At 40.7% G+C, this 17,186-nt stretch overlaps 1 protein-coding gene across 1 annotated transcript in view; it reads right to left on the bottom strand.

Annotated features, from left to right (window-relative positions):
- LOC141490707 (guanine nucleotide-binding protein G(s) subunit alpha-like) overlaps nt 1-13,215 on the bottom strand; it is a 258,393-nt gene extending 245,178 nt beyond the window's left edge. Inside the window, exon 1 of the mRNA XM_074190929.1 lies at nt 12,684-13,215. Within this exon, the coding sequence (XP_074047030.1) occupies nt 12,684-13,215 (532 nt within the window). The remainder of the gene's footprint in view (nt 1-12,683) is intronic.
- Between the last annotated feature and the right edge of the window lie 3,971 nt (nt 13,216-17,186).

The following is a 17,186-nucleotide window of genomic DNA, read 5'->3' as shown; positions in this document are numbered from 1 at the left end:
TTCCTTGGAAATAGGTAGGGAGCCATGGCTGTGAAACACTATGCAAACTGTCAGAGTTGGCTGATATAATCATTTGCTAAGCTGTGCTCCCCCTCCCCTTTTATTTCTAGTTTCCCTGGCTTCATGAAAGGCTCAGCTCAAATTCCACCTTCAGAAAAAGATTTTTCCCAGTCCCTGCAGCAGCTGGTGCCTTTTCTTCTGAGATTATGTTCCATCTACTCTGTATATTTACATGTTCTCTCCTCCATTAGAATGTAAGCTAGAAGGGTAGAGACTATCTTGTTCTTTCTTTATATTCCCAGTGCTTGGCATGGAACCTGCTAGTGTTGTTGTTATTATTGTTGATGTGTCATTTCTCAGTCTTGCCTGACTGGTTGTGGCTCCATATGAGGTTTTCTAGGCAAAGACATTAAATTGGTTTGCCATTTCCTTATCCAGCTCATTTTACAGAAGAGGGAATTGAGGCAGAACTAAGTGACTTGGCCAGAGTCACTTATAAGTCACTTATAAGCTAATAAGTGTCTGAGGTCAGACTGGAATTGAGGAAAAGTAGTTTTCCTGACTCCAGACTTAGCATCATCCACTGTGCCACCCAGCTGTCCCTAGTACACAGTAAACATTTAATAAATGATTGTTGACTGGATGACCAAAAGAAATAGCTTACTGGACAAGAGAGGAGAGATATATTCAGAAATCAGGGAAGTGATGTCATGACAAGTACATGAATTGAATTTGAGTGAGGGAGTGCTGTGCTAAGTCACCAGTCTCACTTTCTCCTCCTGAGCCATCTGGATCCAGTGACTAGATGTGAATCAGTACAAATGGAGATGACCCTGGATGTGAGGCAATCAGGGTTAAGTGATCTGCCCAAGATCACACAGCTAATAAGTATGAGGCTGGATTTGAACTCCTGTCCTTCTGACTCCAAGATCAGTGCTCTATCCTCTGTAACACCTAGCTGCTCAAAAGTAACACTTCCCTCCCCCCCAAAAAAATCAATTTTCTGGAGCCTTGAGGGGAAGATGAAATTGAGTTCAGAATGATGCTCCTTTTGGTTGATCCTTCTAAAATTCCTCAACAAACTTTAAGCTTTTCTCTTGTCAAAGGACTAGCCTCTATATAATTGGCATTTTTAGGTATGTGGCCTCATGCCATTCTTCTTAGATAGCCTTCCAGTCTGACTTACCAATTTTCACAAAAGCTCCACCTCAGTTATTGACCTCTCTGATGGAACCACAAAATAATGAATTCCCTAGGACTGTCAATTACTCTTTTCTATTTTCCTTGGAAAGGAATACAATCATCTATCTGAATAAGACCTGAGATGGAAGAGAATATGATATAGGGTTAGATCTATACAAAATGATTACATTTGTTTAACTCCAAGATACTTATCAATAAAATAATAACTGACATTCATGCTGTGCTTTTGATATACAGTATTTTATTTGAGTGTCACAACAATTATATGATTGATAGGGCAGGAATTACTATCCCTATTTTACCTATGAGAAAACTGAAGTTCAGAGACATAATGAGACATCTTCAAGGTCATAAAGAGATCTTCCTAAATCCAAAGTGAGTTCCTAAGAGTTGGAATGATTAAGATTTCTATTTTCCCTCTGGGACACTAATACATTGTTGGTGGAGCTGTGAACTCATACAACCTTTCTGGAGAGCAATTTGGAATTATGCCCAAAGGGCAACAAAAATGTGCATACCCTTTGAGCCAGCAATACCACTACTGGGTTTATACCCTGAAGAGATTATAAAAAAGGGTAAAAATATCACTTATACAAAAATATTCATGGCAGCCCTATTTGTGATGGCAAAGAACTGGAAATTGAGTGAATGTCCTTCAATTGGGGAATGTCTTAACAAACTATGGGATATGTATGTCATGGAGCACTATTGTTCTATTAGAAACCAGGAGGGATGGGAATTCAGGGAAGGCTGGAAGGATCTGCATGAACTGATGCTGAGTGAGATGAGCAGAACCAAAAACACTGTACACCCTAACAGCAAAATGTGGGTGATGAGCAACCTTGATGGACTTTCTCATTCCTTCAGTGCAACATCAGGGAAAATTTGGGGCTGTCTGCAAAGGAGAATACCATCTGTATCCAGAGAAAGAATTGTGAGTTTGGACAAAGAACAAAGACTATTACCTTCAATTTAGGGAAAAAACCCACTATCTTATTATATAATTTTGCTATCTCTTATACTTTATTTTTCTTCCTTAAGGATGTGATTTCTCTCTCATCACATTCAGCTGAGATCAATGTATACCATGGAAACAATGTAAAGACTAACAGAATGCCTTCTGGGGGGGGGGAAGGGAAGCAAGAATGGGGGGAAAATTATAAAACTCAAAATAAATAAAATCTTTCTAAAAGAAAAGATTGCTATTTTCCTATTGTTCAGGCCACATGGAAAGGATGTGGTAAATAAGATCAACCAAATCATTGCTGTCTGATTTATCCAGTATTCAAATGAACAAAAAATATTTACTAAATACCAATATGTGTTAGACATTGTATGAATCATTTGATATATAACATAAAAATGTAATAGTCCCTGTCCTCTACGATCTTTCTTTCTATCAGAAGGAAACAATCTAAGAATGTAGGAACATAAAAACATAAGTTTAGAGTTGGAAAAGGGCTAAGAGGTTATCTACTACAACACCTTTATTTTATTGGTGAGATATTTAAGAAACCAAGGGAAATTAAGTATTTGTCTAAGGTCACACAGTTAGTAAAAGTCAGAGTGGAGATCTGAACTCAGATCCTGTATGTATGCAGACAGGCATTTAAAAGAAACATATGTACCAATTAACTTCCAAAGAAGAGGGATGTTGTTGCAACTATGAAGATCAGGACAAGCTTCTTAAAGAAGTAATATTTAGGCTACAATTTGAAGAAAATTAAGGATTCTCTCAGGCACAAATGACAGAGTAGTACATTTCAATGATTTAAGAATGACATATTGTTATTCTGTAGAGGATGAATCTATGGAGGCAGGGAGTCCAACAATGAGTTCAGGTGAGAAATGATGAGACTTCACCTAGATCGGTGGCCATGTAAACAGACAGAAGAGAAGGGATTCAGGATATAATGAGGAAATGGAAACAATAAAACTTGGTGACTTTACTAGACAGGGAGGGTGAAGAGTTGAGGATGATCCTGGGATTTCCAATCAAGGTGTCTGAGACAATGGTGGTATCCTCAGTAAAAGTGGAGAAGTTAGGGATATGGGAAGCTTTGGGGGGAAGGATACTAAGTACTGCTCAGAACATGTTTCATTTGAAATGCCTTAATGTTATCTAGTTGTAGATGTCTAATCCGTATTTGATCATATGGGTCTGGAGTTCAGTAAAACACTAGAACTAGACTAGGGAATCATATACATAGAGGTAATGATAACTAAACCCATAGTACCCTTGCCATGGGAATGAAACAAGAATGATAATCCCAAAAAAGGAGACTAGAAAAAGAGCCAGAAGGGTAGGAAGAGAACCAGGAAACAGTAGTGTCATGACAATTTAATAAGAAATAAAAATAGTAATAATCCTTTTGGCTATATCCCATAGCATCTCAGAGACCCCAGTGACCAGCACCAAATAATATATTGTCACTTTCTTGAGGGATATTTCATGCCCTGTTGGAAAAGGACCAGGAGAGGGAGTCCAATACTGGGCCAAGAGTTGTGCTGATATGATCAGTGATGTTGGAATTCAAACAAGGAAAAAAATCAAATGGTATGTTAATTTCATGTTTCATTAGGAACATAGGGAGATAGGAAGTTGAGGAGGGTTATACATAGTGAGGAGAATGCACATGTTTACCAAGGGTAAAAAAGAGAAAGAATGTGGGGTTGTTTGCTTACTATTTTTATGTTTAGGACCATGTGAGAGAGTTCAAGAGACCCTGGAATGGATCTAGGTGACCCCTAGATTTTTAAAGATGAGGAAACTGAGTTCCAAGAGGCGAAGTCATTTACTTGTCAAGGTCACATATCAAGTGATGATATTTGTCCTTTGTTCTTGAAGAAGACCATGATATCAGGGTGGTAAAGCCATGACAAGCAAGTGAATTGGATTTGAGTGATGGGCGCTGTACACCACAGAGCTGCCCATGGTTAGGACTTGAAAACTGAATCCCTGACTTAAGTCCAGTGCTCTTGTCAAAGAAATAATGAAATAGAATATGAAATAATAGAATTTGAAGAATCCAAGTTTGATGAGACCTTAATGCCAGTAACCTGTCTTTTTCATCTCTGCATCCCCTTCACAATATTTACTCATACATAAGCATAAGTTAGAATTGGAAGAGACCTTGTAGGTTGCATACACATAGTACAACATTCTCATTTTATAGATGAGGAAACGAAGACTGAGAAGCTTAAATGACTTGTCCAGGGTCCCACAAGGTGGTAAGTAGCAGAACCAGTATTTGAACAGTCACTCTCTGATTCCAAATCTAGTTTAGTTTCCTCTTCATTGCTTCCCTATAATTGGAACTTAATGTTTATAGGACTGAACTGAGGGCAATGCTTTGAAGGAATACAGAAAAAGCCTGAAATTAACCATTTATCATCTGACCAATTTCTCTTCTCATCTTAAGATCTTTGCTGCTATCTCAATGCTACTCCTTGTGATTAGGATGTGTTTATGCTTTTATGAACATCAGGAGGCAGTAGAGTACTGAGTCAAGAGTTCCCAAATCTTTGACACTTATTAACTCTGTAATCTTGGGTAAATCATTTCATCTCTCTGGGGAAAAAATCCATACATCTGCAAAGTTGGCTCAAACTGACTAGATGAACTGATGTTTACATAGTACTGTATAGTTTACAGTGAACTTTCCTTACAACATCCCTTTGGAATAACCAGGACCCATATTATTTCCCCTTTGCTATAGAAAACGAAACCAAGGCTCAAAGAGTTATGACATATCCAGGGTCAAGCAAGGAGTCATTCAACAAGCATTTATTAAGTTCCTATTATATGCCAGAAACTGCTAAGCTGTGGGGATACAAAGAATGGTTAAGAAAAGAAAAAGTCCCTGCTCCCAAAGTCCCTGGACTATCTTAGTGGGGAATAAGACATGGAAATGATTATGGATAGACAAGAAATATACAAGATAAGCTGCAGTTGATCACTGCCAGGCAAGAAGTGCTCCCAGGATGCCAATCAGATGTTCCTTTTACTACATCTAACTGTATGCAAAGGGAAGACTTTTTACTACCTCTTTCTTGGCAGCAAGAATCTATGAATGATTTTTGTTGTTGTTATTGAAAATTGAGCCTTGAAGGTAAACCATTAATTTTAAATGAAGTAATTTAGTTGTTTCTTCTTTCTCTCTGAAAAAGTAACCACTGATCCAGATCTCGTACTTCCCTTGCAAGTTGTACTGGGGATTTAAAAAATGCCCTCTGATTATGCAGTAGAACTAAAGATATTACTATTTTCATGGGCATACCATATCACTTGATGCTGGCAATGATGGTATTGGCTAATGGAATATGCAAAATGCTCATCAGCTAAATGCAAGTCTTTTTCAACCTCCTTAGTATATTGAGAGGAAGAAAGGTGGTATAGTGGATAGAATTATGGATTTGGAGTGAGGAAATGAATTCCAATCTAGCCTCATATACTGACTACCCAAACAAGTCACTTCAGCTCTATCTGCTTATTTCCTCAGCTTGAAATAGCCCCTACTAATAAGAGAGTTAGGGGAGGTGGATCCAATGAGATAATATTTGTAAATCACTTAGCACATTCCTTAGTACATAACTGTTGTTTAAAATCATTCACTAACCTTCTGTGTGTGTGTGTATAAAATCAGTTAATTATTGGTCTATCCTAATATAATGTATTTTAAATGGAAGAATAACAATTATGTTCTCAGGGGGGGCATTTTAAAAACTACAAATAGTTATTTATGCTTTGTTCTAAAGCTGAGCAAAACTGGTATATAGCATGGTAAACTGGAAAGAATACTGGGTGTGTACATAGAATGTCTGAAGCTGAATTTTGATTCTTCCATTTAATGCCTGTGTGAACTTGGACAAATCCTTTAGTTTCCCTGGGCCATACTTTCCTCTTTTATAAAATGAGATCATATTTAGATGACATCTAAGTTTCCTTCTAGATCCAGTTCTATAGTGCTATCTTTAGATTTGTCGAAGCTTCTCACAAAAACCTTGTGGATAAGTTATATTGAACTGTGTGTTAATACAGTTTTGATTCAGAACTGCTTGAATAACTAGAATTAGAGAATAGTATTTAATGGAAGGAAGAGAAGCTAGAGGACAGTTTCTAGTGAGGAGAATCATGGGGCTGTCTCTTTAACTTTATTTCATTCATTATTTTCTATCAGTGACCTGAATGAAGAGAGATGGGACGATCTTCAAGAATATGAAGGAGTGATATGCATAAGAGGGATTAAGTAATATGCTTAACTAAGGAAGATAACTAATACTTTGCATGATAGAACTAGGATCCATAAATATCAGCAGGATATAGAAAATAGGTTGAATGGAAGGGGAGGGAGGGAGAAAAATAAAACTCAAAACTTTACAAAATGATTGCTGAAAATTATGATTCCATGAAGGCAGAAAAATAAATATAATATTTAAATTTAAAAAAATAAAACAAAAATGTTGGATCCAAAAAAATGTAATTTTAAAGTGATAAATACAAAATCTGTCACTTAGATTAAAAGCATTAACAATTACACAACTAGAGGATCAAGAGATACAGCCAGACCATAAAACAAATGAAAAAGACCTGGAAGTTCTAGTTCTAGTAAACTGCAAGTTCAAAATGGGATGATAATATATCATGACATATGATTCATACTGCACTAACAGAAGCATGGTAATCATCAACAGACAAGTTGATAGCCACACTTCAAGATTTCTGGAAGTCTTCAATGTAAGATGGCAATTTCATTTTCCCAAAAGGAAATAGAAAAAGTAAGGAGTAATTCTATTATTCCAAATCTTTACTTTTTACCCAAATGGCTGGTCAAGATCTAATTACCAAGCCCCAAGTCAGTAATTTAGGAAGAAGATGCAATTGGTATAGTAAAAGCTTATCCAAAGACTATGGTAAGTAAAATAATTTCAACAATGGAACCATGGAAAGGAGAATGAGTTATCATTGGGGTAGGAGAGTTCCCCATCCCTGGTGGTCTTCAGCAAACTGACTAGTAGTTACTTGTTAACAATGTTAGAGATGATTCTTGCTCTGATAGGTATTGAGCTAAAGGAGCTCTGAATGCTCTTCCATCTCTGAGATTTGAAGACTCTATAGACAAAAAAGGTAAATTAAGAAAATTTTCAGAGATAAGAAATCAGCAAGTTGATCACAAAGATGTCCTTAACAGCCAAGACTGTGTGTTAATGAAATAAATATCCACATAGTACAGTACCAAAATCCCAATACAGAAAAAAAAAGTTGTGAAAATAACTATCTCCAATTTATATTGATTTCTGATCTTACCATGTATATCACTATTGCCAATCCTTAAAAACTTAATTCTAGGGCTTGCAAAAATATTTCCAAATAAAATGATAATTTTTAAGAATTTTCTAATCTTTACAAGGAAAATATGGTCAATTTAAACAAGTCCCTAAAAATAATTGCTAAAAAAGGGAAAAGGAAAGTTGTTAAATCTTACAAGCCTAATTAGTCTATCCAGTGTCTTGCACATAACAAATATTTACTGAATGTTTATTAATTGACTACTGGTTGATTGATATTCGCTATTACTCCTTATTATGAAAGTTTTAGCTAAAAATCATATCCTTTTTTAAACTATTAGCTGCAATTCTGCTAGATTAAAAATAAATTTATCTAAAATAGAAAAAAAGCATTTCTACTCATCCTTCATGTTCTCTATGGTCCCACTGAAATGACTTTCTTGTCCTTCACAATACACAAAATTGCACCACTTTCTCCATGTCTTTGCACAGGCTAGAATGGACCCCTTCCTCACCTCAGTCTCCTAGAACTCCTAACTTCTTTCAAAGCTTAATTCATCAAGTCTTTCCTAATCCTTCTAGCTCAGGGGGTTTTCAAATTTAGGTCTACAGAATCTCAAGTATCAAATTACATCTTTATTTTCACTATCTTCTAACTGAAACAGGATTTCTTTCAATTTCAATTTTTTAAAAAAAATTATTCTGATAATAAGATGTTACCAGTCTTCCAAACAAAGTTAGTGATCCCTGCTCTAACTGCTAGTGTCTCTCCTGATCTTTTAAATTACCTGGAATTAAGTGTGTGTGTGTGTGTGTGTGTGTGTGTGTGTAGAGGGGGCATATAAGAGATGCTTTAAAAAATATGCTACCATTTTTCCTTTTTTTTCCCTTCTATCTGGACAAGTAATTTCATAGAAAACTACAAGTGTAGAAATTCATTTCATTGAGGCCAATTAGCAACAGTAAATTATAGTTTTAGAGAGCTGCCTCTTACACTAAGAAGTTAATAATAGCTAGCATTATTTATGCATCACTTTAAGGATGGAAAAGTCCTTTACAAATGTCATTTGATCTCCACAACAGCCTTGGGGTTAGTTGCTATTATTATCACTATTTTACCAGTGAAGAAACTGAGGCAAACAGAGGTTAAGCCCAAGATCACACAATTAGAAAGTGATTGAGGTCAAATGTGAACTCAGGTCTCCTGCATCTAGGTTGAGTTCTAGATCAGCTGTGTCCCCTAAGCCTCTATAATTCAAATGACTTGCCTATGGTCATGAAACTTATTTAGCTGAGAAACAGGCCTTGAACTCAACTCTATCCAAGGCTAGCATTCTATCTATTCCAGTATTACTTTTATAACTGGTTACCTTTAAAAGATTTAACTACAAAGATGTTCCTGAAGGTTTGTCTAAAAGGAAAGAATTACATGGCATATTCTGTCAAAATCTGATCTATTGGTATTGGTTAGGTTCACTGAACTGCTCTTCCTGCCTCATCTTGCTTTTTTATTCTTTGTTACACAGTACAGCTCTCTTGGTAGAGAAGAAAGGGGAGATATATTTAGAAGTAAAAGATGATATAAAAATGAAACATCAATAAAAATTTTGAAAATGAAGCAAAACTTTCCACAGCTACAAAGAGTCTGAGGACACATTAGACTATAACTTTTTCATTTGCCCATATTAATATGAGAACTAGCATCCATTGTCTATGAAAATTCATTTTATTTGTGAAAGGTTTTTATTAGGTTAGGTTAGGTTTATGGGGGGGAGCAATTTCAGAGGGTTTTATCATAGCCTAGTTTTTTATGTCAAACAGTGCTATAAGACTTAAAGGGAAATGGATCCCTGAGGGCTGCATATTGACTTAGAAAACCACAAATTAACATTATCTGTTTTATGTTATAATTTTATTTATTTTGTTAAATATTTCTCAATCTCATTTTAATCAGGTTCAGACTGTATTTCTGAATGTGGTAGGCCACATGTCCTCAGACAAATGTTTAACACCTCTGATGTCAAACTCTGGTTTGGGTAAGTGATATGTCTTTACTTTCCCTAATAGGTTGCAGAATTGTCATAGAACAATTGGAACAATGGAAGGGACTTTGGAACACAGAATGACAGCACTGGAAAATACTTTAAATGACAGAGATCCCAACTAGAAAGAAGCTCAGAGAGTCAATCTAAACCTGTCACTCTCCAGAGTAAGAAAACAAGGCCCAGACAGGTTGTACAATTGGTTAGAAGATTCAGTATTAGAGCTTCTGTTTCTTCTCTCTCAGTCCACAGTGTTCTTCACATCACACCCCTCGGCTGCCTCCCTGAACTCTGCTCTGAATATTGAAATTCCATGCACATGGAAACAGCTGCTGTTTGAAAAATGGTGATTAGGATGGTATCATTTTTCAGGGTCTGTGGCTTAGTACAGTTTCAAATTTACTTCATTCCCATATTAAAATGTATTCCTTAATATGTCACAGTATATTATTATTATTATTGCCCTTCATAGTAAATAATGTTATCACACCTTGATATGTTGTGATCCACAGCCTAGCTAAAATATCATTACAATATATAGCATATTGTTGATAATGCTATTAAGAAGAGCTATAATATAGTGAGAGATAGTATAGTGTAATAACTAGGTAATAGAGTGGATAGACTGCCAAGCCTGGATTCAGAAAGACAAATGTAGTGTCAGACACTAACTGGCTGTGTGATCCTGTTTATCTCAGTTTCCTCAACTGTAAAATGAACTGGAGAAGGAAATGGCAAATCATTCTAATATCTTTGCTAAGAAAACCCCAATTGGGGTCACAATAATACTAAATAACAACAACAGTGTAGTGGAGAGTGAAGTTTGGAATTAGGAAAGCAAACCATTGGGAATTTCTACAGAATAAGGAATATATTACCAAGAACTAAGATGACATTGGTTTATTGGGGGGGAAGAGCAATTTCAGAGAGTTTTATCTTAGCCTAGTTTTTTATGTCAAACTTAAAGAGAAATGGATCCCTGAGGGCTGCATATTGACTCAGAAAACCTCAAATTAACATTATCTGTTTTATGTTATAATTTTATTTATTTTGCTAAATATTTCTCAATCTCATTTTAATTAGGTTCAGACTGATTTGGGGCTGGGAGGGGGGATGTTAGGGGCATCAGAAATTTTCACCTGAGAATTGATTGTATCTGAAGTAAAACCTGTTTATAACAGAGCCATAAATCTGGATGGTTAAGATTTAAAAAACAAAAAAGCAGAAATGAGGGAGACTGAGGAGAAAGAGAGCCCTTCTAGTTTGAGACTTGGATTTTTTGAGGGAATATGTCATTATGAATAATTCCAAAGAGTCTCAGTTCATAATGAATAGGAGGGTAGCCTCTGCTGCTTTACCTTTGCTGTCCTTTGTCCTTTTCCCAATCCCCTTGGAAAATACACCTCATATGTTGTAATTCATGTTTTACATGTCCCACAAATCACATACACTAACTGTCACACTACAGAGATAGACTCCAGGAACAAGATCCAATTTCACATGATTTGATTTAATTACTCCCCCAAATCCCCCTGTCATTACATTTTACTCTAAAAATGAAAAATGTTCCCCTCTCAAGGGGAAAAAAAGCAAACAGAATATCTGACAATATGTACAATTTTTATGAAATGTATGTGGAAAAATACAATCTATCCACTTTCTTTCCTGAGTCACAAGACCATCTATCCTTTAGCTGTATATATACAGCAAACTTAAGAAGCTATCCAGTATTTTAAAAGCCTTAACAGATGTAGGGCCACTCCCACCTATTTAGAATCACAGAATCCCAAGGAATCTGGTTCTGTGGCTCCTACTGAAATGCCATAAGTAGTGGTGGAGTTATTTAGTGCCTGATTATAACAGCCTGGCACAGCAACTTCCTCCTACCCCCCCCCCCAACCCTCCCACTTAAATCAGACTGCAGAGTTGGTAGTCTAGCGAAGCTGCTGCCTTCTGGTCTTTCATCTGACTCAGAACGATGTTAAGAATTTAAACCAAGGAACCAAGCTACCTGGGTATTTGCAAGAAGATGCAGATGATGGTAAAGAAACAAAGGAGAGCAATGGAAGATAGAGGCAAAGGAGTAGGGAAAACTGCCTTCCCTCCACCCATTCACTAACCAGGCCAAAACCAGCTCTCTATGTCAGCCTCGGCATCCAGGATGAGAAGTCCTGACACTTAGTATCCCTTGACTTTAAAGCTTCCAGCTTCGGTGCGCTTGGGATCCAATGCAAAGAATGAGAAGCGGAGTCTGAAAGTTTGTCTGGGATAGAAAAATGATTGAAAGTCTGCTTCTAGTATATGAACACTCAACCTGAACGACTCGAGGTCCCGGTTCCTTAGCTGGGTGATTTAGCTGGTATGTGGGTGGTTCTCCCTGTACCCTCAGCTCCGGGCCCACATCAGTCTGGGACTCCACTGGGTGCAGGAAAGGACTCGCTCGGTAGGTTTTCCACCACCCACTCGATGTCACACAGGCGGCGGGTTTTCATTCACTGATGCTACCCCAAACCTCCACTCTTCCGATGCCGCTCCTCAGGGGCCAACCCAGCAGTTGCCCCTAACATCCCCCCTCCCAGCCCCCAAACATCCACACGCCCTTCTCCAAACCTCCCCCCCTCCTCCTTCCGGGCTCAGCCCATCTCGACCGGCTATTTCCAACACTGGGGCTCATTGTAGCGCTCTGCCCCAGCTGGGGCCGAAAGATCTCCGCCCTATCCCCCGCCCCCACCCATCTCTTTCCACCACCACCATCCCCACCACCCCCCGCCCTACCTCCCCTCCTCGGACACGGCTCCGAGCGCGGGTTGTCTCAAGCCAGTCTCCATGAGGACCCCGCCCCACGGCAGCCCTGGGGATGCGGGTTCCCTCTCGCTCTTACCCCAATCGCCAGACCAGCTAGTGTTCCGCCCCAGCCCCAGCCCCAGCCCCAGCCCCAGCCCCAGCCCCAGCCCCAGCCCCAGCCCCAGCATCCCTGCTCCTCACTCCGCTCCCGGCTGGGCTGCTGACCCAGACACCCCGCGTCTCGGGGCTGTCAGGGGCCTGGAGCGGCACTTGCGGCCCCCAGCACCGGGCACGGCCCCCCGCTCCGCCCCGTCTCCGGCCGCCCCCCGCGCCCCCCGCGCCCCGGGACAGAGCCAGTCGCCTCACCCAGCAGCAGCAGCCGGTGGGTCTGCCTGTACTCGCGCTTCTCCGCCTTCAGGCTCTTGTCGATGCCTTTGCTTCGCTTCCTCTCCGCCTTCAGCCGGGCCAGCTCCAGCTCCCGCAGCCGGCTCCGCGACTGGGGGTCGCCCGAGTCCGGCTGCTGCCCCCCGGGGAGGTCGCCGGTCTCCAGCGCCACCGCGGGGCCCCGGCCGCTGTAGGAGATGGAGGGGTGATGGGCGCCCAGGATGCGGGCGCGGAGGCTGTAGCACATCCCCATGGCTCTGGGCGCGGGGCGCGCGGCTCTCCCGCGGGCCAGCGAGTGGGCGCACACTCCCCGGGAGGACACGCACACGGCGCGCGCACACACACACCACACGCACACCCTCTCCCGGGCCCTTCCGTCCCCCGGCTCCCCGGCACACGCCCGGGCTCGAGGAGCGGGCTGCGGGCTCTGCTCCCCGCCCCTCCCCTTCCCTTCTCGCCCGGCCCCCCGGCCCCCCTCCCGCCCCCTCCGGTCACTCCGGCCAGACGAGTCCATGCGCTCCGCTCCGGGGGCCGCCCGCGCCGCTGGGGCTGCCGAGTCCGGCCCGGTCTGGCTGTGCGCGCGGAGCCGCGGGGCCCGGGCGCGACCCGCCGCTTCCCTGGCGGAGAGCGCCGACTGCAGAGGCGCGGGGGGCCGGGGCGGGGGCGGCCGCCGGAGGGGGCTCTGACGCCTCTCTTTCCGGATTGATCGCCTCTCTCTCGGCCAGCCCCGAGCCAGAAAGCGACAGCCGCTTCACGCCCCACGTGATCGGGACATGTTTACCCTGCTCCTTCCCGACGGGTGGGGAAGTGGCGGCGGCGGCAGCCCAGGCCCGGCCTGAAGCCTGCTACCCCTCCTCCGCTTGGTCCGGCCCGGCCCTGCCCCCCGGGAGGCCGCGGCTCGCAGGCTCCCCCCCCGCCGCTCGGGGCGGCCGCCGCCGCAGGAGCGGCCCGGAGCCGCAGACCCACAGGTGGCCTTGCCCTCCCTCAGGGCCACCAGCCGCCCGGGGACCAGGACCTTTAGCTGTTTGGGATTTCGGAGCATCTCCTAGTATTCACACGCCCGGCTGGTGGTGTCCCTTCCCCACCGCTGGGACCAGAGGACAGACAAAAGAATCAGTGCCCTCGGCGTAGGCCACTGTCTGGCCCTAATGAAATCCGTGCATTTCACTGCAGAGCAAAGGGCCCCTATGCCTCTCAATTTTGTTTGTTTGGGGGTGGGGTTGTTTAAAAGTAACATTTATAGGGCCACATTCAAAGCAATCTTGGCCGGGCCAGAGATCTCTTTCTCCTTGGGGGGAAAAAATTGTCTTGGACGGTCTCTTTTGCATGATCCCCCCCTCCCATAGTGCGGATTTTAACCAATCTTTACTGCATTTCTCCATCGCCCCCCCCCCCCCCCCCAGTCCAGGAGAGAAAAAGACAATTGCTTTTTTTCCAGGTTTTCCTCTTAAGGAAACTGAGTCGTAGAGGCAGTTGAGTAGGTGAAGTCTAAACAGCGAGTATAATGGAGTTGGCACCTAGATCCAAGTTTCTATTCCCTAGAGCACCTGGAGTGTGCTAAGGTCATTATCGGACCTTATTTATTTGTTTGTTTTGGGAGAAACCTTTTGCCACCCCCACCCCCAATGGATTGGATAGGCAAGGTTCTCAAATTCTAAGATTGTACTACAGTCCAATGAATATACAGTGCACTAATGTCTCCAGAGCCTGATATCAAAAAGTTTATAATCTTACATTGATATAAGCATGAAGTAGTATAATTTTTTTAAAATAGGAGGAAGATTCTTTTCTCAATCCATCCAGACACAGCTCACGGTTTTTCTTTAGTCAAGGTGTCCTTTTTACATTCAAGATCCTGCCTAACCTTCGATGGACATCAATATTTATCTCTTTAAAGGATGACTCTCTCAAAGTTTTAAAATATTTTTTCCATGACTTAGACTAATTCAATTCCTCTACATCCCATAGCTAACATTTTTTAAAAAGGAAATTGGTATAAGAAATCAGAGTGGAAAAGCAATGGTTTGAATGGATATTGCTGGAGCTGGAGGAGGAGGAGTGCTGCCTGCCTCCGTAGCACAATCATGGAAGCCTGACTCTTCTAGCAGGAACAATTCTCATCCTCAATAGATTAATGGAACATTAGAGTTGTATAGATCATTTTACTGAGGAAAAAGCAAAAGTTCTAAGTTACACAGTTAGTTAATGAAAAAGTCAGAATTAATTAAATTCAAAAATATTCCTACTTTGTTCATAAAAGAAAGGCAACATGATGTATGAGTAAGAGATCCATCTTCAGTTAGTAAGCCCTGAGTTCAAGTTCTACCTCAGACATATACTGGCTTTGTGACTCTGGATAACTTTCTCTCATTGCACCAGACAACTTTCTAAGATAAGCAGTTTGCACAGGTAGAAGAAATTTTCTTTCTTTATATCAATAAAATTCCAGATATAGTCATTCTTTCCCACAAAAAAATATTGATGGCACTACACTAGGTGCTGGGAATACAAAGAAAATCTAAACAGTCCTTTCCCTCACATTCTAATTGAGGGATATATGTACACAGAGAAGGAGGGAAGATGTAATTTGAGGAATGAAGACAGAACTGGAGAGAGGAAGCAGTGCATTCTAAACTTGGAAGACAGCCTATGTGGAGACATGAAGAAGGGAGATGATAAACTGATGTAACCATAGAGAAACTACTACTGGACTCCCAGTGACTTGGGTACCACTTCCTATTCCTTACCAGGCACATGTTTTGGAGTGGGTTCAGTGCTAGAAAGCCTGGCATCAAATGAAAGCAGGACTAGGCTCCCTGTACTCTCACTCTTTCATTACTTACATTCTCATGAATCCTGGGGATGATTTGATTTCTTCTTATGGCTCATGTCTAACATTTCCCCAGAAAGGGAAAGGGAGAAAAGATAGTCAATGTACCATATGAATCAACAATGTAACAGGCAATTCCTCTTCCCTCTCCCTCCACACATAAAGAAATGCTAAACATTTAAAAGAATGCATTAGCATTAAATAGGATTTAGTAATAACTTTTAACTACTGTTAAAATCTGCTTGGTGGTTGATACTTAAACCTTCATCAAAACATGAAACTTGTTAGAAAACTACTAATTGGACATTTTATATTTCATCTTAGCTCTTAATTTTCCAAATATTTGATGGTACACATCTGGAAAACAGCCAAGTCATCCTCTTATTGGCTGTTGTCTTCTTCAGGAGTACTACAGTGGTTGATAGGGATTCTTCCCCTGCTTTCATTCAGCTCAGACCAGATGGAACCTCTGAATGTCTTGAACTTACTCATCTCAGTAGGAGTACTCATTCACTTAAGATTAGAAAAATACAAATAGAAAAGAGTCAGCCCAATCTCAGACTCAGGCTTTCTTAGGCAGGACATGGTTTTAGATGCTTTATATTCATGTCCAAATGGAGACCAGAGAGAGGAGGAAAGGTCACTTTGGCTCTTCTCCCACTCTCCTCTTAGGAAGCAGTTGGAAATAATTCTTATGGAATTCATAGACAATAGAGAAAGACAGAGATTGTGAGTTACAGGTTGCCCCTTTGTATCAATTCACTGAGTCATCAACTTTTCTAGCTATAGAGCTAAAAAGGGGACTCTGTCATCTCAAAATTTAAGCCCTTCAGTCCCAAATCACACATAATTGGAAAAAGATCCTAAAGTTCCCACATGATGACCAGAACCATGAATGGCAATTCTGAATATGGGATGGCACTCTTAGACCAATTCAGTCTTGCAACATTGACTTGGAGGGAATCCAGATCTCCTAATTCTCCACTTTATAACCAATTCCCACTTTATACTATAGTTATAAAAATAATAGCTTAGTACAGAATAGTATAGTATAATGCTATGTAGTATAATATAGTATTATATGGTATACGGTATAGCATAATAGTATAGTATAATATACAAAGTACAGTATAGTATGTATATACATTATATATTTATAGTGTTGTATTTTGTAGAACAATTTAGTACATAAAGAGAAAATAAATAAATCAAGATAAATATCCTAATTGGTAAATATCCTCATCTGTAAAAAAAAGAGCTAGGAAATGGCAAACTACATCAGTATCTTTACCAAGAAAACCCCAAATAGGGTCATGAAGAATCAGTTAGAATTGAAAACATCTGAGCAACAACAACAAATCACTATAATATAGGGTTCAGGATTTTAGTATAGATTCATAACATCCTAAGCCCTATATAGAGATAGTCATTGTCTGACTCAGTTTATTTATCTGTTGTTTATTTTTGGAGAAACCTTTTGCATACCCTTCTAATTGATTGGATAGGCAAGGTTCTCAAATTCTAAAATTGTACTACAGTCTAATGCATAATTATATATATATATGTATACACACACACACACACACACACATATATAAACTCCTTCAGTCGTTTCAAGGTCTGTGGTTCAAAGGTGGCTTTTAGGAGGAGTTATG

This window comes from Macrotis lagotis, chromosome 1, assembly GCF_037893015.1.
Source record: "Macrotis lagotis isolate mMagLag1 chromosome 1, bilby.v1.9.chrom.fasta, whole genome shotgun sequence".
NCBI classification, from domain to species: Eukaryota; Metazoa; Chordata; class Mammalia; order Peramelemorphia; family Peramelidae; genus Macrotis; species Macrotis lagotis.
The sequence above is the reverse complement of the archived record's forward strand: the minus strand, read 5'-3'. Positions and strand labels throughout refer to the sequence as shown.